We start from the raw sequence: 22,334 nt of genomic DNA on the forward strand, positions 1-22,334 counted from the left end.
CTGAGGCAGTACTATCCCACTCAACCCAAAAATGGAAGGTGCCTAGAACCAAGCGGTCAAAAATCAACAACCCAAAGCCACTTTATGTTTCTTGCATTGTATTGAATCCCCCCAGTCTCCAGGAATGGACACTTCCATAGAATCACTCAGACAGCCAAGCATGGGGATATAAAGCTGGGTATTATCAGCATAGTGATGATATTCATTTCAAACTGTTGGATCAGCTCATCTGGCAACTTCATGTTAAGGAGGGGAGAAAGTACTGAACCCTGCAGTATCATACCAAATATAGGCTGGGGACTTGGCCTGTCCCATCTCCCATCAACGTCAACTGGAACTGAGGATGGAGGAGAACCTGTACAGCATTGTGCCATTGATCCCCAACTCCCAGACTCAATTCAGAAAAACACCATGGTCGCCTCTCTTTTAAGGCCTGTTCACCTTTCCCACACAGAGTAATGAGATACTACTTCATTACAGTGGACATTTGGATTTTTGCTTTGTAGTAGACTTTATGCTCTATATAGGGATTGTTAAAACTCCCCCAAATTCCCCCCAAAATTGCAAAGCAACTGGTACTTGAGCACCACTGCCATCTGGTGCTATTAGAGCATCAGTGACACTCCCCTGTTATTTCTGAATGCGGGGGAGAGGAACGCTTCTAGGAATGGGATAAATTTATGTCTGAACGGCAAACTCAATAGTCTCTATTAAAAAGGTTACAGACAGTAAAAGTGGTACAGGAGGGCAAGAAGCAAGCATGTCAGAAGGAAGAAAGTAAGCAATGATATTGATAGAATATTGAGGACCACTGGGACTCCCCAACAAACTTGACAATGTTAGTCTCCCAGTTAAAATCTAGGAACAACTCTAAATCTGGAAGAGATTTCACCCAACCTAGCACCCATCAAATAAGCTGAAATTATTCCTGGTCAGGTTAATTTCTGTGAGGGTTCCAGACTGGGAAAGGCTAATCTAATAAAAGTACCCAAAAATTATACCTCTAAAGTCTGTGTAGAGAAAGCAGAACCTGGAACTGGAATAATTACCATATCAAACAAGCTTCTCACTATTAATAAGATCTCTTTTGCACAAATTTGAGAAGATGACTAAATAGGTTAACGATGATTTTTTTTGTGAAAACTTTAAATGCATTGTTTAAACTATTTTTGATTTTGAAAATAATTAAAGAAAACAGAAAATGTGCAGAATAGGTAGCTCCAATTGCAAACAGTTACAGGGACAATCTCTTAACAATAAGATGATTAGAACTTAGATGGCCTATTACATTTTCTATTATTGACAAAAACTCTTGAGTGTATGTGTGTGTGTTTGTGTGTAAGTGCACATGTGCCTGCCTTTGAGTCAATTTTTGACTCATGGAGACTACCCAGTCAAGTCTATATGGTTTTCTTGGCAAAAGATTTGGAAGTGACTTGTCATCTCTTTTTTCCTAGGCCTGAGACAAAGTGATTGGCTTTGTGCCTAAGGCGGGACTAGACCTCATGATCTCTTGTTTAACTAGTATACCAGTTGCTCTCATTGATTCAATTATTTTGCATTTGTGTTCATATGTTAAATAGTATACTTTTATTTTTTATTAAAATCCTGTACTTTTGTTTACAATCTTTTGCAGATTGAAAAGCAGATTGCACATTTCAAATAAAAATGATATACGCATAGATATAAATAAATATATAAATCCTATAACCTACCTAGAAGCCAGGCATAAAGCCTCCTATTGAGTGACATGTCTCTGCGTAGCACTACATGAAGAGAAGCTGAAAGAATTCGGATCATATCCGGGCGTGTTGCCTAAAATTGGGAATGTCACATTTAAACAAGTGTCACATTCAAAAACTTTATTATACAATGGAACAATGATTATTTACTTCACTTCCAAGCACCAATAGAAATTTATATAGGCTGCAATTGAAATATGAATGCATCTTTATTAACTTTAGTAACAAGATATAGGTAGATATAGCTCCCAAGTACAAGATTTTAAAAAAAGAAAAGACATATTTTTTTCTTCTTACCCCACAAGGCTAAAACAAACCTGAATAGTCAAGTTTACATAATCTAAGCACAGAGGCTGAGTCAAAATACCAAAAGCAGTTTTCAACAGTAAATTTCCAGAAATGAAAATGTAAAGTGGTCAAACATGCTCAGTTATATAAGAAGCAGCTACTGAAGCAGCCACAGCAACCTAGAAAAAGATTCATCTGCTTTAACGATAAGAGCCATTTTCCATTTTTTTCGGTACATTATGAAGCATCAATTTTGAAGAATTTGTAGCATTGTTTTTATACTAGAAATGTGACTAAGAAGCGGATTGGCTGAAGTAAACAGGGTTATACTTTTCCATGAAAAAACATGGCTCTAGAATGCCATTTCCAAAGCACAGGTATCTTCTGAGAGCTGTCTTCTTTAAGATACAATGGATTGCCACCAGAACAAGAAGGAACTCTTTGATTTCTAATATGCTATGCATCTACAGAATTTTGAAAGGAAGTTTTGAATACAGGAGATAGAAGTCTAGCAACTGAAGAGTTGCTGTTTCCCACTAGAATATTATGCAGATTTGGGAAATTTAAAGAAAAGAAAGCTGAATTTTTTATTTGTGGGTAACATATCAGTACTTCATTCAATAAGGATTCAGCAGTACTTTACCTGACTCATGTGGAATGGAAAACAGAATAATATGAGATCAAGTGTGCTCCTCTGTACTAAGACACTGGAATCCTGCACTGAAGTGCTTACTGCTTCTACCTGAAATAAAATTGCCATTAGAAAGGAGCACAGATTGATAATGCTATTTAATTACTTTTCTAAAAATTGCACATTTACAAAAACATTAGATATTTGCAATCCCTATTCAGATAATTTTTCTTCCAATCTTCTCTCTATGCATAGAGTGATACATATAATTGTGCATTCCTCTGTTTCTGTAGTCTGGATTTTGGCTTTTAAATATATAAACCTATGCATGGATGCCCAATAGCTGTTGAGGAAAAGGATAGCTGCATCACATAAATCAGGAAAAAAGCCATTTGTGAGAGAAATCAATAAACAGAACTGGCTCAGTGCCAAAGATCTGATTCAGAAGAAAAAAAAAGACTTTACCAGCAAGGAAAATATACAAACTACTAGAAGTATCCACTTCTCAGATTAAAAATACTGTAAGTAATAAGGTATGCACAATTTGAAAATAATTCATAAGAAGTGTTCCTATCCTTGTACAAGTGTGAGCTAAAACGAGTCTCATGCAATAAATAATTATTTTTTACTCTTCGGTTTTGTAATAACGAGTCAAATATAACCAAGGAAGAAAGTAATCAAAATTTGTATAATATAGATAGATAATAGGCTCTTTGCATTTCTGGAATAGTATTGGGAATTGCCCAGTAATCTGCAGGACATATATGAAGAGAAAAGCATCACTTATTGGGGGTTTGGCAGGAAGGAGCACAGAAGGTGTTATTTGTGACAAGTCCCCTTCTATGTAACTGCTTTAATCAAGAATGGCCTATCACTTATAGCAAAAGCACTTAGACTTATATACCGCTCCACAGTGCTTGACAGTCCTCTCTAAGCAGTTTACAGAGTCAGCATATTTCCTCCCAACAATCTGGGCCTTAATTTCACCAACCTCAGGAGGGAAGGCTGAGTCAACCTTGAGCCGGTGAGACTTGCAGTGAGCAGAGAGTTTTAATACTTTAATACTGCATTTAATACGGCTCCTATATAGGCATTGTTTCTTTATGCAATGATTATATAAAAAAATTAGGAAGGCAAAGAACCAAGAGCTATCATTATGGCTTCATAAACACTTACCATTAATTCAATGTCACTGCCTATGATATAGAGCTGATCCTCCATAGAAAGCTTCCTGTTTAGATGGGAGAGGACATAAGTAATGCCAGGCAGCCGAATTGCAGGACTAGTAAGAAGACTACCCCACAGTGCACTGTAGAAAGCTGATTGGTCCACTGCTGCAGCAACTTTCTCTAGTAAAGTGTTAGTTCTGGAACACAACCAACAATAAAGGACAAAATGAAAATCCAGGAATGTTCAAAGAAAACAAGAAATGATGCTTCTAGAGAAGGCTTTTATCATGTGGAATGTATTGGGAAGGTAGGGCTAATATTAACTTCTTCCCTTGAAATTCTCCTGCATCTTTTTAGAAACAGATGCATAATGTATTTTATTTGAGAGGATTAAGAATTATCTTCTTATTAGAAACAAATCTGTGACCAATTTAAATGTTAGGATAATCCGGAATTCTAAACAAAAGATATATAGGTCGGATATACTATGAATTATGATTCAGACAGAATGTTAAAGTAACTACATGTAGATGGCTTTTCTTGCTTGGCTGGTCCTGCATGAAATATAATGAATTGTGACTGAACCTGTGTTTCTTACAAAAGTTCGGCCCAACAGATTTTTCCCAGTTCAATCACAACAGAATCTGAATACAAGAAAGAGGAAAAACAGTTTGATGTTGAAGCTGGAACTTCCAATAGTTTTTTAAGATTCATGCACCAAAATCTTTGATTTTTTTTTCAGTCAGAAAGTTAACTCTTGTATCATAACCAATTAAAACAAGGAAGATAAGTTTTGGTAACAATAACATTCCATTATTCTTTTTTTCTTTTAATAAAGTTTTATTTGGGTTTTCAAACACAAAATACAAGTAAAACATCTTTTTTGAAAATAGCATGGTCCCGGGTTGAACTTCTTTATACAGACACAAAACTCAATTTCATGCTTCTTTTTGTATTCTATTCCATATCTTATACTATTCTACATTTTCTATATAGTTTTTCCCCTCTTTTAATTTTCTCAATTTTATTTTGATTATCTCATCTCAGTTCAAATCATTATATTTATACTTTTGTCTGTTCTGTTTCAATTTCATATTATCTTTTCTCATTAAACAAATTTTCTCCTGTAGTTACTAATTGGAGTATGACACCTTTATATCTTTTAATTACATCCATTCAACTCGTATTTAAACTTCAATATATAAGTTTATGATCTTCAATATAATACATAATACATAACTTCCAATCGAATTCTGCTTGGCATTCTTATAATACACACTATATTCTTTAAAAAAAAGGAAAGATTGTAAATATATGTAATTATAAACCCTCATTCTATTCCAGTTCAGTTCTATCATTAATAATCACTAAAACCATAACATCTTTAACACTTCTTTTCAATTAAATATCATACTTCCTTAAAACACTTATAATCTCCATAATTAATTTTTCCCTTATTTCTCTTCACGCATGTTTTATAAATCATTAAATATACCTTTTGTTACATTTATTTATTGACAAGCATTCCACTGAATTACGATAGCTATTTTATCAGACATTTTAATCATACATTGTTTCATATTTTCTAAAAAAAATTCTGCTTCTAATATAACCATACTATCTTATGTACCTTTGCAGAATCCCTTTTTCCATTAAGTTTTCACCCATTATCTCTAAATAGACCCTGTTTCTCTATATTTTGCTTCTGTCTTTTATAACTTCTTTTCCTTTCTTTCTTCCCTCTCATTTTCTCCCTCCCCTTTTTACCCCCTTGTCTCTCTAGTTCTAATTCTCTCTTCTGCATTTCCCTCTTCTGTTGCTTTCTGATTTTATATTTATTTTTCACTCTATTTTTTTTGGAGTTGTTTTTCCCAATCTTAAACTTTCCATTCTCTTTCTCCCCTTTCCTTTTTCCCCCCCATCTAAGATTACTTGTTCATTAAAGATGGCTTCTTCTTTGTTGCAATCTTCTTGTTCTGCAGGCATTTCCTGTTGTTTCTCATAATTCCAAATCCCCATTTCTAAAAACTGAAATACGAAGCCAAAAGAACCTCTCCCTTCTTGTGCATCTTCTTTGTACTTTTTAAGTTCCATTTTCAGTTCTTCTAAAAGTGGAGCCATTTTAAACAGTTTTAAACAACCACCCGATTGATTTTAGTCATTCAAAACAATGAAGAAGAACAACCAAGAATCCAGAAATCATCAAGTAATCCAGATAGTCCCGAGTTATATCTTCTTATTTCTTTTTCGACTTTCTCTTCCTGGGGTTTTTGTTGCGATATTTCAGTTAGAATGTATCTTTTGGAAGTCTTGTTGAGATTTTGCTGTAAGTTTTTTTAATTCCAGGCAGTCTCCTCCCTTCCAGATCCTGCCCTTTTATTCTTCCTCTCTCCTTTCCTGTTTTCAAAAGCTTTTAATTATCCAGAAATCTTTATTATCCCTTTGACTTTTTATTTTCAGCATTAAATGCCTATTGATGTCAAAGTGGATTTTTTTTCCAATTTCTTGCTTAAGTCTCTTAGCTGTCAGTATAGGAAAAGGAGAAAACCAAATCTTTTCCCTTTTCTCTCTCCTTCGCAGCTTAAAAATCTTCTTAGGGAACAATGTTATTGTTTTTTAACAGTTTCAATTCCAGGGTACCTTATTTGTTGCTTTTGCTGTTTGACGCAGTCAACCAAAAGTTTCTCTTCTTATCTTCCTCCTGCACATTCTTTTCCAGTCGAGTTCTTCTTTGTGGTGGCCATTTCTGACCACCGCTGCAACCGCCTTCGGGAAAGGGAGTAATGGCCAGCTGGGGAGGAGAGATATGGCTCTCCTCAACCCTGCTGGCAGTCTCCCCCCTCTTCACCACCTCTACGGGGTGGCTTAGCCCCAAAACCAGCCGGCTTGGGGCGCTCCAGCGGCGAGCACGGATCGAAGCCTCGCAGAGACGAGGTTTCGGTCTGTCGCTGAAGAAGCTCAAACCGGAAGTCAACGTTCCATTATTCTTCAATCTTACCTTTCATAATACTCAGACCCCTCTTCCAAACCAGGCAGGATCCCGGTTAACAATCCTTGCAGGCCTGGTTTCAATGTTTTGCCCAAAGGAAGGTAATACATTTCATACAAGCTGAGCAATGCTGGCTTAACAGACATTGCAGCGTTAGCAAGAAGAGGAAATAGGCCAGAACTGTAGAAATATACAAAAAACAAAACAAAATAAAAAACACAGAGGTCAGCGTCACAGGTATGAAACACAAAGTTACTTTGTATACCAGTTCAATGACAAACTGTAACGTGTATTGTAGCTGTGCAGTCCACACACAAAATGGACCTTCTAGTTGTATGCGGTGCAACTTTAGATCCATTTGAATAACTCCAATGATAATAACTGCAGTGAAAAAAACTACAATCTCTCCATCTTTTTTTTCTGTTAGACAATTGCTACACAGTAACTGATCATAAACATGAATAAGCTTACTTAATAATAGAATTATAGAATCATTTAATTATAAAATCATGTATTAAGCTGCTTTCTTTTACAGCCATATTATGCTTGCAGAATACATGGTTATTGAAAAAAATCATATTTTTTGTTTTGCACAACAAATTAAATCATAAGCTAATGAAATGGCATACCATATAAAGCCACAAAAGTTTAACATTAACTAAATTTCATCTGTTGGTTGAGAGCAGCAATTTAAACTGATGTGTTTAGGAGTATTATATGAATATGATCACTGATACACAAAATAGATGAATATACTATACAGCAGAGGTCCATGAACCAGCACCGGTCTGTGGCATGCCACAGGGCGGCATGCCATGGGACATGCAAACAAATGAAGCCCCATCTGCAAGATGCAGGTAGCACTAAAACCATGCCCCTCTCTGGTCCGTGGAAAAATCTCTCTTCACGGAACTGGTCCCTGATGCCTAAAAGATTGGGGGCCACTGCTACACAGTGAAAAGTCATTTTAATGGACTAATTGGAAGGAGAGGATGTCTGCTAGATATCTGCTAAATCAAAGTATGCAATATGATAATTCCATGCCAATAACTTTGTATAATATGGTTTTGCAGTATGGAATATAAACTGCTATTGTAGAAAAAATTTACAGTAAAAGCTGTTTGACTAAAATAAGACCACGATTGAAATGTAATTTTACTCACCTGTACAAGAAGAGATCTTTGGCCAGGCGCTTGGGGCCAATGATTTTGAAAACAATCTCATAGGTCTCCAGGGCTTTCCGATGCACCCCACCAGGCAGGGCAGGATGAAGGCATTGTGCAAGGCGCTTCCCTATGGTCAGCTTTTTAGGTACAACTTGGTACTTTGCATTATTTTGAAGAACCTGACGAGAAACATTGTTAGATCTCTTGGAAGTTATTGCAAAAGATTTAGTCAGAAAATGATTTATTGGATTAACAAGCTTGAAAGCAAATTTTCTGAATATATGTTATCAAGCAAATCATGATGCAGTAAGAAAATCGATTCTTGAGTGTAGATGCTCAAAGTTCTTATTTAGCAAACTGGCTTTCATTGTTAATTTTCTTTCATATTTACACATGAATATTTATTTATATATTAATAATGTACAAAAATAATCTATTATTTGTTGCTATGTATTATTAAAAGTGTTCTGTATCTGTATAGAGCTATGATTTTATTTACACTAATGTCATGGTAGCAGAAGTGCATTCATTAACTTCCTCGTCCCCTCAGGTCCACTGCTCAGTGCATTAAAGCATCTGTAAGACCTCTTCCTGAATAGGATGTATTATATTATGGCAACAGAGTGGAAACAAGTCACCCCCCAAAGATCAGGCATAAATTCAACTCTTACTTTCTCTTTAATATGTACTATATAAAAACAAGTCAGATTTTGTCTGGTGTAACAATTATAAAATGATATAAACTACACAGAACATTTTACTCCAATTTCATCAAACAACAGCCGATAACAATAAAAGGAATTTCAAGTTTTTTAATTCCATTGCATATTTTCCCCTTCAATCAGAGGGCTTCTCCATCATACCTTATTTAGCTTTCCAAGAGATGAAATCAAATCAGCCCATTCACTAGAGTACTCAAAACTTTTCAGTGCCTTGTCGACAGCTGCTACATAGTTCCTGTACTTGGAATCACCCAGCAGCTCCAGCTCCTCTGCATTCATCCTCCTGCAGGATCCCACCAGAGATCAATTTGCAATGCATGTAAAAATATTAGCTGGAAAAGACAGATTCACATTTCACTGACTCAATTTTTTTTAACTTGTCAAAGTAATACTAATAAGTAAATACTGCACCATGTTGAATATAATTACCATGAAATCTGCAAAAATATTAGCTCCTGTGAAGCAAGAGTAGAAGGAATTCAGTTCCACGTACTCATCTTCAGGCAACCCCCCCCCCCCAACTCACTTTTTGTGAAATGGGTAACTATATAAATTTTATTGATAAGTGAATAAAATACATAAGACACTCCTGAGGACTTGGAATATCATCCTGAATATGATTTGTGGAGCAAAGGAAGGGATTGTACACAGTGGGCAGAGATACCTTCTCTGAATATAAATTCTGTTTGAATGATGATCCAATTTTTAATATTTCAGGGAATCAAGAAACTTCTAGAAAATGAATGGATACAATGTTGTAAACTTCCCAGAGGCACACAATAAGGAGATGAGCGTCATATAAATTTAATAAATAAATAAAAACATATTAAAAACTCTGTAGCCCTCTCTCTGTTGACCCTTCTCTCAATTCAAAATAATATCAGTTTAATATATCTAGAAAGTAGATTGGGAGGGTTGTTTCATTATAGAAAGCTTCAGGAGAAATTGATCAAATTAGAAAATAATTGATAGTCCAATAAGAAAAAGAAATTAACCTTTTTATTGATAATCACAAAATTTTAATTGCTAATAAAATAATCAGGAGTTTTAAATTATACTGGTGGTACTTGTTAACATTATTATAGCTATTAGTGTTCCAACTTCTAAACAATTTGTTTGGATTTTTATATATTTTCACATATTTCACATACAGTTTCACATATTTCACACATTTTATTGTAACACTATTTTCAAATCTGTTTATTTACAGTATTCTATACGTTACTGCAAGGCATTTTTCTGGTATTAGTAAGTGCATAAGAACAGGCATCAATAAAGGTTTGCAAACTTGTTGCTCCTTGTAGGAACACTTTCTTGCTTTTGCAAGAAAAGGAAGCAACTTGAAATGTTCCAACAGTGGCTGTGTAAGGGGATGAATCATCATCAGCTTAATAAAGTAATATTTTTACTATAGCTCCAGTAAAAGAGAGAGGATACATCTCCCTTTAACAGAATTGCTACAATGACAGAATTGCTAAGCAGATATATCTGCAACCAAGGTATCATTTTCAAATAGGTGCTGCAAAAGCTAATTTTACACCTTGGTAATAATCCAGATATAGCATTAAGAAAGTGTGAAACAAAGCATCATGCAGCCATAAAAACTAAAAATGTACTGGAAGAATCCAAAAAAAATCTGGAAGAATCTTTAAAGCCTTAATTCATCAAAGCACAACAAAATGAACGCAAAAAATAAAACAGACTATGTAAAACAACAAACGAACTTTGAATTGCACACTATTGGCAGCTTTTTAGCAGTTAGACATATGCAGATCATGATTTAAGACTTACTAAGGTGAAGTGATTACTCCACAAATGAAATGGGCACATTTTTTTTAGGTTCAATAAACTTGAGACATATCCATTATCAACACAAGTTTAGGGTAGGAGAAAAAAACACTATTGTATTCAAAATTGTACTTGTGCAGTAACAAAATTGTACTTGTGCAGTAACTTTCACCACATCAGCTACTCTGTCAAATATTTGAATAATTAGTTGTCTCTACACATGACATGAGTGCTGTTCATGGCATGTAAGACTTCCCAGTCAGATGGCCAAGTCTTATCTTCCAATCTATGAGTTTGGAGAAAAGTGTGCTGATATAAATTGCACTGCACTCACAAGCCTGGCAAGTGGCACTGTCCATTTTATTTTAATGCACTACAAATTAAAGAAAATGATTGATGGACCTCCCTGGCTTGGTTTCCCATTCTGCCAAGTGTCACCTGCTGGTCAGAAACACAACCACTAAACCATGCAGGTTAACTGAGGACTTCCCATACGACTTTCAGGCTAGCAGGCCAGCAAGATGAGAACTATATAGATGGGTGACATAGGTGGGCACCTTAGGAACATTGGTGGGAGGGCAGGTACTACAAGGAGGCACTTTGGAGTGCAGGAAGGCGTGTGAGTGAGCAGAAAAGTGGCAGGAACAGGAGCCATTTGCAGGAAGCCAGGAGGGAAGATCAGAAATAATCACATAATTGTTGGATGCTGCAAGTGTCATAATTGCAAGCCAATTGCCAGGTACCCAAACAGCAATTGAATACCTGCAGGGATGCTGCAATGGCTGCAACCATATTGTTCATGCATGCTTCATTGCATCCATGGAAAAAAATGTATCAAGGAAAGAAGGAAGGAAGGAAGGTCAACTTTAAAACCAGACCAGTTAAAGACAACTTTAATCTACCTCAATTCTCAACTAGAGATGACATTGATAATGTCATAAATACAAGGTATTTTTTACAAAATTGGTTACTGGGGTATGCTCATGTTGTATTTATAAGGGATGCGAGGATGAGCCCTATAAGTTAGGAATTATTCTCTTTTTAAACTTCTGTCGTCTTCTGGAGAAGATACAAATAAAATTGTGGGCTGGGAAAACATTTTTGGAGCTTTCTGGGAAGTCTAAATGACATTCTTGGCCCCATAAGTCTTTCAGAAACTTAAAACATATATTTTACCCTATGAGGTTCATAGCCTATGATTCTGGAATGTGATTCTCAAACCTATGGAATTATGCACATCTAATTAAGATGTTTCTCTTTTATGACTTTTCTCCTCGACCACATATATTCTCCAGATTCCTCTGCCATAGAGATATGAAGGGGGGGAAAATCACTGCCACTACTGCAATAGTGTCAAATGGAATCTATAATGTTCTGAGGAAACTGGCAACTGCATTCAAATTGAAAACAAGAAAGTGAACTGTAATCTCAAAATGAACCATTTCCTCATCCTGATTCTTGCATCTGGGATCATTAGTATTTCTCAGAGATAAAGCAAATCTTGCTCTTTTTACTGCATTTAATCTATAGAACCAAAGAAAACCAATTGAAATAATATACTAACAATTTGGATTATCACTGACTATTAAAAACCATTAAAAAACAGATAATTCTAGAACTACCATTCTATATGGCAATGGTTCCTGATTTAGAGATTCTTAAACGAACTCATATAACTGCCAATGAATTAATTGTTACATAAGACATTTCACACTCAAAGGTAATATAATTTTGAATACCGAATACAATCTTTCTATATCACCCTCTATATCACTGGTCATCTATATATATAAAAGCGAAATACCACTGACGCATCATCACAAAATCTCCAGAACCATAAAGCCTACAAACTTGAAACTTGGCACATATGTTCCTTTTGGCTTCTAGGTGCTCATTAAGAAAGGATTTTTCGAAATGACCGTCAGAGCATTAGTATTTCCTATATTATTATTAACATGCTTTGACGCTAAAGAGTTCTATTCCCCCTCCCCACCTGAAAAGAAATCTGTTCCAAATGCAAAACACAAGCAGAGGAGAGGAGTTTCAGTTTTAGTTTCACAACAGCTTTAGTACAGAACAGTTGAGCTAAGCAACACCCAGGCTCCTTGCTGTCTCCTTGCTCACACAGCAAGTACTTTTTCAGTTTCCAAACAGCCATCAGCTCTCTCACACACTGACAGGACACTAGCCAGATGAATACCAATGGATGCTGGTAGGCAGAGGCACATTTCCCCCCTCCCCTTATTTTCCTCCTCAAAAACTAAGCTAGATCACATAATTTTGTAGTGAAGCATGGGTATAGAGCTAGTATAGTAAGAAAGTTAGATTTTTCTAGATACTATGATCAAATAACAAAATCCAAACTTTATTCAGTGCGTGCTAAGTATTCCATTTGGTAAAAGAATAAAAATAAGTGATGCTTCACAAAATGAATGAAAATATTTTAATTATTAAGAATACAGTAGTAGTGTGATACTGATATAGCTGAAAAATTCAGGATAGTATAATAATAAACTGAAAAAGACAATATTTTCACTCGTCTGTGTTCAGGTAGCCTAAGAATCTAGACAGGAGTTTATAATGAAGCTGCAAGTGTAACTCAATTTAGTTTCAATTTTATTTAGGACCATCCACATCAGTAGACTGGCTGATTCTGTTTTCTGAAGCATCTTTTACATCTGTATCATTGTGGCATAATATTGCCTTTTAATTTAATAATGGGGTGTTTCTGTTTGTACATTTTGCTCTGTTTCTGTCACTCTAAATCAAACTCAGATTCCAATATTGGCCTGTTTTTGATGGAATAGGCAATTACATTCACTGTAGCAATAACTCCAATCCCTTGACAAAATGCTCTAAATAGTTTAGATATAAATCATCAATGCCTGGCTCTGTTTCACAGTCATGATTCTATTTATATTGTGTTCCTATGTTTTTGTGTTGTCCATCTTTTCTAAAGCCATAAAAGGCTTTCTGTCCTATGAAAGAATTGACAAGACAAGGCAAGCAAATTGAAGCCCTCAATCTCTTTTTCAGAAGTCACTGGAGCTTCCTCTAATCTTAATTGCTGAAAATGGGTAATATGATTTTCCAATATTTTGAGATGAAATATGCGGAAACATATGTCTTGGTAGCTAGGATTACCTATACATGTCATATACTTGTATTAGCAATGATTTAATTAATATATGGGATCTTGTAATATAGAACCTCTAAACTAATTAATATTGAATATCCAGATTTAAAGTAGTACAGTTATAGGCAGAATGTAACAGTCAATTGAAAATTACAATTTTAGATTCCTAATTTGCTAACCATGGTTAAATGTAGTAATTATTGTTACTACACTTTCCCCAAGTGTTACAACAAATGGTGCTTCATTTCTTAATCAAAAAAGAGAGAAAAATGAACATCAATTTAAACAAGGGATCTCATGTATCAATATGATAATTTAATAGTGAATATGAAAAAGCAGTAGGGTCGGCTTGGTCAGACTGTGAGTTCTATTCCAGCCTTAGGCACAAAGGCAGCAGAGTGACTTCAGACCAGTCATTCTTTCTCAGCCCCAAGAAGGAATCAATTGCATATCACCTCTGCAATCTTGCCAAGAAAACTTCTGGGAGTTGCCAAGGTAGCCTACCAGGGATCAACAGCGGTGACTCGAATAGAAAGAAAGAAAGAAAGAAAGAAAGAAAGAAAGAAAGAAAGAAAGAAAGAAAGAAAGAAAGAAAGGAAGGAAGGAAAGGAAGGAAGGAAAGGAAGGAAGGAAGATCTATTACTAGCAAAGCTAAACATGTGCATTTACTCTAATTGCTGTTAAATATTACGCATAACATTAGCTACTCTGAACCTCCATTGGTAGGAAGTTATTTTACACTGCTCAGAATTTTATGCTGATAGAATTATAAATATTTTCTACATTATAGAATTAAATATTTCTTTAATTAAATCTTTCCCATAAAACAAAAGCAAGAGTTCCCCTATTTTGCACTTTTAGAGTAAAGAAGGTTTTATCTATAGCTACGTGAGACTCAGCACATTTTTTGCTTTTTAAAAAAACACTATTTCATTAATTCAGCCGTTACATATTCCATCATAACCCCAAACTGGAAACAGAACATATGAAATACAATTATTGGTAATAACTGAAAATACTTTATGTTAAAATAAATCCAACAATGTATATATCAATGGAGTAATGCCTTAAAAAAATACTAGTATCAGAAATGCATAGTTGTCTTTACAAGATGTCAGAACATCAGTGCAATAGCAATACAAATGTACACACTCCCTTTATCACTTCTTTGGCAGCAGATATTCATAGATTTATTTATTTAAAGCATGTATATAGTTACCCAGAGTTGAAAGATGGATGGCTATATAAATGTTTTGAATGAATGAATGAATGAGTGTCAGTTTATCACCTCAGATGTGTTTTCCTTTGTATTCAGACAATATAGCCGAACTCTGACATTTTGACATTCCACTTGAAATTTTCCTTGGTGGACCTCACATGTTCTGCCTAAGCTAAGACAAAAGCATTATAGAAATACTCTACTACCACATCATAAAAGCTTCACTTGTTTTTCTAGACCAGGGAAGAAAATGCTCTGTGGTAGGGCTCTTTTACCAATCATCAGGGCAAAACATGTCCTAACAATGGCTGATAACATAATCTCTTCCATGATATTTGCTTGATTTATCACCAGTGAAACATTAACCAAACGTTTATATTCCTTTATCTCAGAAACCAGTTCCTTTGTTTCACTTTTTTAAAACTTTCCTGACTCAACCTGTTGGTTTGTCCAGATCTGCTGTATTATAACTTATAATAAAACTAAAATGTAAAATTTTAAAACAAGTCACATTCCCTTATATGGGGTTGGGACATGTTAGCCTTTTGTTTGGTGATAACAAACCATTTTGCAATGGGTTCATTAAGCGCCAAGCCCAGGGTCCTACACTTTATTGAATAATACATCCTACCCGTTACTATAATTGCATCTGACGTTTTACATTTAAATATCAGAATTCCTTAATTTCTATTAGTTCATTTCATGAATAAGAGATAAATATTATCAGGTGAGTAATCTAATATAATGTTCATTTCCCAACATTTATAGTTATCATAAAATAATGCTCATAAGAGTTTTCAATTAAATGGAAGAAACCTACCCAAATATAAAACCAAATAATTTGCTTGCATTTGAAATACAAAGGTTTTTAAAATATTTATTAAATAAATATCCAGAATGTTATCCCTTCACTATCACTCTTTAATACTCGTTGACAAGGTTTTATTTACTTGCTTATATCAGCAACAATGTAACATGCTAATGATCTAACAAAAATGTATTTTTGGTGTAGTATTTCTATTTTATGTGTACAAGATTGAATAGTGCAAAAAATAATGAGACCTCTCATGCAAAGAACTACATTGTAAGGCACAATAATTGTTCAAAGATTTTAAGATCCATGATCTTCTGAATCTCTACAATACTTCTAGATAATTACCCAGAGCCAGTTCCACCATGCTGATCAAGCTCACAGCCTTACCTCGGGTTATTTTGTTTAGTAATTTCAATAAATTAATAAATGGAAAAACAGATATGTTTTATAGGTATGCTCTATCTTCTAGTTTATCTTTAATTCCCAAGGATGTTTCTAAGCCCCAGTGCATCCTCTCTTTATTCTTCAATGCCTTTTCTTGTGTGATAGGAAGACGTGTGAGAGGATTTCTCTTGTTTGTTTCCACTTCTATGCCAAATCTACACTTCAGGATTATCTACACGTGAGGATTCCCCAACCCTTGGCTATAAACGTGAATATGAGTGGGAAAAGAAACCTTTTCCATTGGTAGATGCCATTTCATAAACAAATTGCTTTATTGGCTAGACTGATTGAAAGAAGGTACAGGGAACTTCGGGTGGCGAACACTCCTGTTCGCAACCAAATCGGGTGGCGGAAAAAAAATCCACCCGATTTTTGAATAGGGTCACAATTCAAAAATTGGATGAACAAAATCGGTGCAGAAAGATTGCCTTTCCATGCCAATTTCCCCTTCGGCACATTTTTTATTATTTATTATTATTTTTAATTCAAACACATTACTATGGAATCAACAATATGAATACAACAATCTGGAACTGAACACACTCAAAACCATAGAAATGGTGGTAGACTTTAGAAGAAATCCTCCCATACTACCACCTCTTACAATACTAGACAACACCGTATCAACAGTAGATACCTTCAAATTTCTAGGTTCTACTATATCACATGACCTAAAATGGACACCTAACATCAAAAACGTCATCAAAAAAGCACAACAAATAATGTTCTTTCTGCGGCAACTCAGAAAGCTCAAACTGCCCAAGGAGCTGCTGAAACAGTTCTACAGAGGAATTATTGAGTCATCTGCACCTCTATAACTGTCTGGTTTGGTTCTGCAACACAACAGGACTTCAGAGGATAATTAGGACTGCAGAAAAAACAACTACTACCCACCTGCCTTCAATTGAGGACCTGTATACTGCACGAGCCAAAAAGATGGCTGTGAAAATATTTACAGACCCCTCACATCCCAGACATAAACTGTTTCAACTCCTTCCCCCAAAACGACGCTATAGAGCACTGCACACCAGAACAACTAGACATAAGAACAGTTTTTTCCCAGACGCCATCACTCTGCTAAACAAATAATTCCCTCACTACTGTTGAACTATTACAAAGTCTGCACTACTATTACTGTTAATCTTCTCATCACTCCGTATCAGCCATCCCCTCCCATTTGTGACTGTATGACTATAACTTTGTCGCTTGTATCCTTACAATTTATATGGACTGTTTCCTAGTATGATTTGATTGTTGATTGTACCCTATGACTATCATTAAGTGTTGTATGTTATGATTCTTGATTCTTAACAAATGTATCTTTTCTTTATGTATACTGAGAGTATTTACATCAAGATAAATTCCTTGTGTGTCCAATCACACTTGGCCTATAAAGTATTCTATTCTATTCTATTCTATTCTATTCTCAGTGGACATGAAACATTGACTCTTAGAAGCACATTAGAAAACTGAGGGGGGGGGGATTACTGGGAAATAAATGGGAAAATATCTGAGTCTTGGACAGTAAACCAAACACCAAACATCTGATACACAATTTGTAATTGGATCTTACCAGAATCTCTGATTTAACGGTAAATAATACAATTCTACTCCTGAAATCAAATGCAGGATAACCTTAGGCCGCATTGCAATAGTTAACAGGAATAAGATCTGGAAAAGCAGTGATATTGATTTAAATACAAAAAGCAGGCTAGTTATAGTCTTCCCTATAATGAGGTATGGGGTATGAGAGTTGGACGCTAAGAATGGCCGATCGAAGAATTGACGTCTTTGAACTGTGGTGCTGGCATAAATTACTGTGAATACCATGGACAGCCAAATTAACTAACAGAAAGGTGTTAAATCACATCTCATTGGAAGCTAAAATCATAAGACTACATCTGATTTACTTTGGCTATGTTATGCGTGCAAACTCATTCGAGAAGGCAATGATGCAAGGAGTAGACAAAGAAGAAGGGGCAAATGAAGAACATGATGACTTGATAACATCAAATCTGATGCAAAGGTGAACATACAATTGAAAAAAGCTATACTTGAGACGGTAGCATAGAGAGAACTTGCCTATAAAGTCAGAGTGGGACATGACTAAAAACAACAAACAACGATAAATACATAATACCAGGACCTGTATCTTATCTTCTGACTTTTTAAGTGTAACAACCCTAAGATTATTATGTATTCTGAATTTTATTAGCTTATTTTAACAGTGAAATCCAGACTAATTTAGAGGATAGCACCTATGAACGTTGTGAGAAATACTTCTCAAAAAAGATGAGAGTTGCAAAAGCTTTGGGAAAGAGCAAACAAAGGTGATAGCCAGTTTTTTCTGAAAACTGGATCTATCTGTCTGACTTTTTCACCACTGGCTTTTTTTTAAAAAAAAAAGTTCAAACCTTGGGCTTTGTTCAATGTTCCTGGTCATTCTTTTGGCCAGCTAAGAGTAGACACTCATCCAGATAGTTTACTTTTCTTCATCATATACACTAGACACAATCTCTCTTCTCTCAGCATGTATTCTTTTTTTTTTACTTAAATCCATCCTCTGATTAATATTAGCCATATCAATATTTCATCTTGTATCATCAAACTATGGCTGAAGCTTCCTTAAGAAGCTTCATAGAGGGAGAAACTGGCACAAGCAATCATTCATTCATCCAAAAGTACTCTTTGACTGAGAAAAACCTAGATATGCAAAAAATGAACAGATGAAGGTTGTAATTCAAAGAATATTTCCTAAGAACAAATTTATTTATTACATAGCGCTCTGAAAGTTACTTTTCCCCCCAAAGCTAAAGTAATATTTTAGGTTTCCACATTATCTCTGAGCAATAGTAACAGCCTTTTCAACTTCTTCCCAATCACTGCATCCAATCAATAAATATAATAAAACTACTGTAACATTAACCAATCCCTATGGACATAGAATGAAGAGGGTAGAAGAAAAATTGATTTGTTAACTTTCCCTCTGCGCAAACAGACTTTCAAGAAAAGATGCTACTCTGCATTACAGCATGTATAATTGGCAAGTACATCAAGGCACAGGAAGCTAAATATAAAGAACTGGCAACTGAGACGATGATGGGAAAGATATTTGTACCATCCTATGCACATTTAATCAAAAGAAGCCCCACAATGTCTAAGCAGGATTTTAGGGCTCCTATTTGACTACTAAACTAAAAGAAATAAAATAATCTCTCAGCCATAAAAATCAAATAACCCCCAATTACTGTGTCTTTATTTACTAGAATAAAGAACAGAATAAATATACCATAAGAGTGGATTGGCTATTCCTTTACACGTTTGAAGTGAAAAATGAAAGGATGGCTTTTCCTGTTTTAAATTTAAAAAAATAAGCTAGGGAAAAAATAACTTAGGCAAAATAACCCCCAAGTGTGCAAGAATTCCCACTTTATAGAATAATAAAACGGCGGGAAGGGCGACCTTTCCTAAGCAAAAGACTGGCCGGCGAACATGTAAGGATCGTTTCCTTGGTTTCAAATACACCTTTTCAACCGACAAAGCAAGAAAATACTACGTGAGTCTTCGCCGGCTGCGACTCCCTGCCTGCGTTTACTACCAACCCCGTCTCTCTGCACCTGCTCCGAGGAAGGAGGGGAAAGGAGAAGCCCCTGGGGGGTCCCAATAAGGATGCCGCTGCCCGCCGTTCCCTTTTTTGTCCCCTTCTCTCTCAGCGCTTTCTCCCCTCACAGACTAAAAAGCCCACCAACTCGAGGAAGGGAAAAGGCCGCAGGGCCAGAAAAAGGAAGAGCGAAAAGGGTTACCTTGGCGCCCAGAGCCGGAAGAGCCGCGCCGCAGAAACCTCCCCCCCACCACTTGCCCGCCCTCCCGCGCCCGGGCACCGACAGCTCCCAGCATGCCAAGCGGCTTCCTTTCTCCTCCCTCCCTTCCCCTGGCTTTCTCCTGACGTTATGACGCCACCTGGCGCCGCTCAGAATTAGCGCAGCTTCTTCTCGCGGACCGAGCGGCCGCCGACTCCAGGTTTGCCATAGCGGCGAGTTCCTTTAAGGGAAAGTCTTGTTTGAGAAGAGGGGGAAGGCTCCCGGTGGGTCTTCGTCCACCGCGGTTGCAAAAGCCGACTTGCATTTTCTGTGATTTCCCCCCCCACTCTCTCCACGGACTTTCCCAGCGTATCCTAAAAGCTCAGCTGGTTTCCTGCCTGGTTTATTATTTTCATGCCAGCGGGAAGAAATGCTTGGCTAGCCCATTTCTTTGATCCGCCTGGCGGGAGTCCCTTGTCCCCACTGCACGACTCTCTCTCTCTCTCTCTCTTGTTCTCTCTCTTTCTGTGTGTGTCGCTCACGTTGCGGGCCGATTTAAGCTTATGTGGTATGATACTCTGCGGAGTAGCGGATACTGCATACTTCTTCGTTGGAAGCTGACGGGCAAATCATGAAGCCGGTTGTTTATTGAGGTTCATTCCTTTCTCCTTAATTTCTCGTCGTCGAAAGCCCTGCTGCCCTTTTCTGAACGTGGGTGTACACCAGTAGCACTAAACAGGCACATTAAATAAGCGTTGTTTGGATGGGATCCAACCTGCAAAGCGTCTAGCCATACCACGGGGTCCCGCGGTTTACAATCGGCGGCACGTTTATTGCAATGCAATTGGATGCAAGACACTGGATAACTCGGCGCAGGATTGCAAAGCTACTAGAACTGTAGCCACACTGACTTCTGAGTAAATGTAGAACAGAATCGGACTGCAAGATCTTCTGTGGTGTGTGTGTGAGGGGGAAGAAAAATCCATCTCCCCGCTTATTCTACCGTGGAGTAATGCGACAGAAAGCAAACAAAGACATCTATCAATCATTTCAACTGGATTTAAAAACTACAGCGCGATCCCGGCAGGGGATACAAATAATGTTTAATGTGCAACCCTCTTTCCTAATCTAAATAGTCGCGATCTCCTTTGAGATGATGTCACATTGCGGCCGAGGACATCTTTTCCGCGATTACAAAGATAGAGCTTAAAGAGCCTTTTTCTTTTTCTCTCGCAGAGGGCGCTGTGTGAGACAAGAGGCCCTCCTCTCGGCTAAAACGTTTCCGGGATTCAATTTTCCTAGTTTTCTCCGGCCCACGTGGAAGCTTTTGAACCTCGCAGCGGGTTGCTTTCTCTCGGCTTGGTCCTCTTTTTTTTTTCTGGCAGGCTACGTAGATGGATGCTACTCTATTCTTGGAGATTAGGGAGAAGATGAAGAGCGGATTGCTGATTATTCGGTACTTTATTTCTTTGCTTTATGTTTGATTCCCCCCACCCGTTCACCTTGCTTCATTTCCCACTTTGAGACAGGCAGGCATTGCCGGGTTAGTAGGTTACGTTCCATCTTTTTTCCCCACGGAGGAAACGCTTCTTCTCTTACAGGCCTGTCTTTAGCTTACCATTTTCCATCCAGGACAGTGGTGATTATTTTTTGTAAAACTTCTACAATATCACTTTCCATACCATCATACTTTAGTAAATGTCTGCGTTACCAGACAATAAACACATTAATTTGAGGAAAAAATGTATATCTTTTGACTTGAACGATTTCCCTAAACTGATTCAGGCCCTTTAAATAGTTTGAGAAGCACAGAACTGAGTTGAATGTCAAGTATCCTATCAATACTTCCTTAGTTTACCATCCCCCCCCCTTGCTCTTCTTTTAAAATGCCTTTAGATAAGTGTAAACAGCTGATGCACATCTTCTGTGCCTTGCATACATCCACTGTGCTGCTTTCAAATTAAATAAAGCAGCTGAGTTCTCGGAACAAACTCCAGAAAGTGTTGCTCTCTATTAAAGCATATTTATCACTTAAGCTTGTGTGGTGCTGTTCTGTTTGTTTATTTCTATCTGACCTTTATTATTTTTATAAATAACTCAAGGCAGCAAACATACATAATAGCTTTTGTCCTCTTGTTTTCCCCACAACAGCCCTGTGGATTGGGCTGAGAGAGAGTAACTGGCCCAAGGTCATCCTGGTGACTTTCATGCTAAGGCAGGACTAGAACTCAGAGTCTCCTGGTTTCTAGCCTGGCACCTTAACCACTAGACCGAACTGATTCTCTTATGCTTACCTAGCAGTACTGTAACCAAATTGAACTTCTTCTTTTTTTCTCCCAAAGTTTTTTTATTTCTATTTTTTACAAATCTCTTCACGTGAGCAACATGATTCCAGATTACAATATTTATACATAGTCATAGTTACA

The 22,334-nt window shown here is 36.6% G+C and overlaps 2 protein-coding genes across 5 annotated transcripts in view; one reads left to right on the plus strand and one right to left on the minus strand.

Moving 5' to 3' along the window:
• DOP1A (DOP1 leucine zipper like protein A) overlaps positions 1 to 19,985 on the minus strand; it is a 65,884-nt gene extending 45,899 nt beyond the window's left edge. For both annotated transcript variants that reach the window (XM_026665157.2, XM_087944086.1), the window contains exons 1-7: positions 19,912 to 19,985; positions 8,849 to 9,039; positions 7,983 to 8,164; positions 6,829 to 6,999; positions 3,838 to 4,027; positions 2,674 to 2,772; positions 1,716 to 1,815 (exon numbers count right to left, since the gene is read on the minus strand). In XM_026665157.2, the coding sequence (XP_026520942.2) occupies positions 1,716 to 1,815; positions 2,674 to 2,772; positions 3,838 to 4,027; positions 6,829 to 6,999; positions 7,983 to 8,164; positions 8,849 to 8,986 (880 nt within the window). In that variant the 5' untranslated portion in view covers positions 8,987 to 9,039; positions 19,912 to 19,985. The remainder of the gene's footprint in view (positions 1 to 1,715; positions 1,816 to 2,673; positions 2,773 to 3,837; positions 4,028 to 6,828; positions 7,000 to 7,982; positions 8,165 to 8,848; positions 9,040 to 19,911) is intronic.
• A 36-nt stretch (positions 19,986 to 20,021) lies between these two features.
• UBE3D (ubiquitin protein ligase E3D) overlaps positions 20,022 to 22,334 on the plus strand; it is a 67,836-nt gene continuing 65,523 nt past the window's right edge. The window contains exon 1 of one of the 3 annotated variants that reach the window (XM_087944171.1): positions 20,022 to 20,128. Coding sequence is in view for 1 of the 3 variants with exons in the window: in XM_087944165.1 (XP_087800291.1) it covers positions 21,303 to 21,364 (62 nt within the window). In the remaining 2 variants the exon portion in view is untranslated. Of the gene's footprint in view, positions 20,193 to 21,086; positions 21,365 to 22,334 lie in introns of those variants that run through there. The other 2 variants (XM_087944177.1, XM_087944165.1) reach the window with 2 other exon arrangements.

This window comes from Notechis scutatus, chromosome 1 (genome assembly GCF_049901735.1).
Source record: "Notechis scutatus isolate UNSWTSFEM ecotype Mainland chromosome 1, rNotScu1.2, whole genome shotgun sequence".
Lineage (NCBI taxonomy): Eukaryota > Metazoa > Chordata > Lepidosauria > Squamata > Elapidae > Notechis > Notechis scutatus.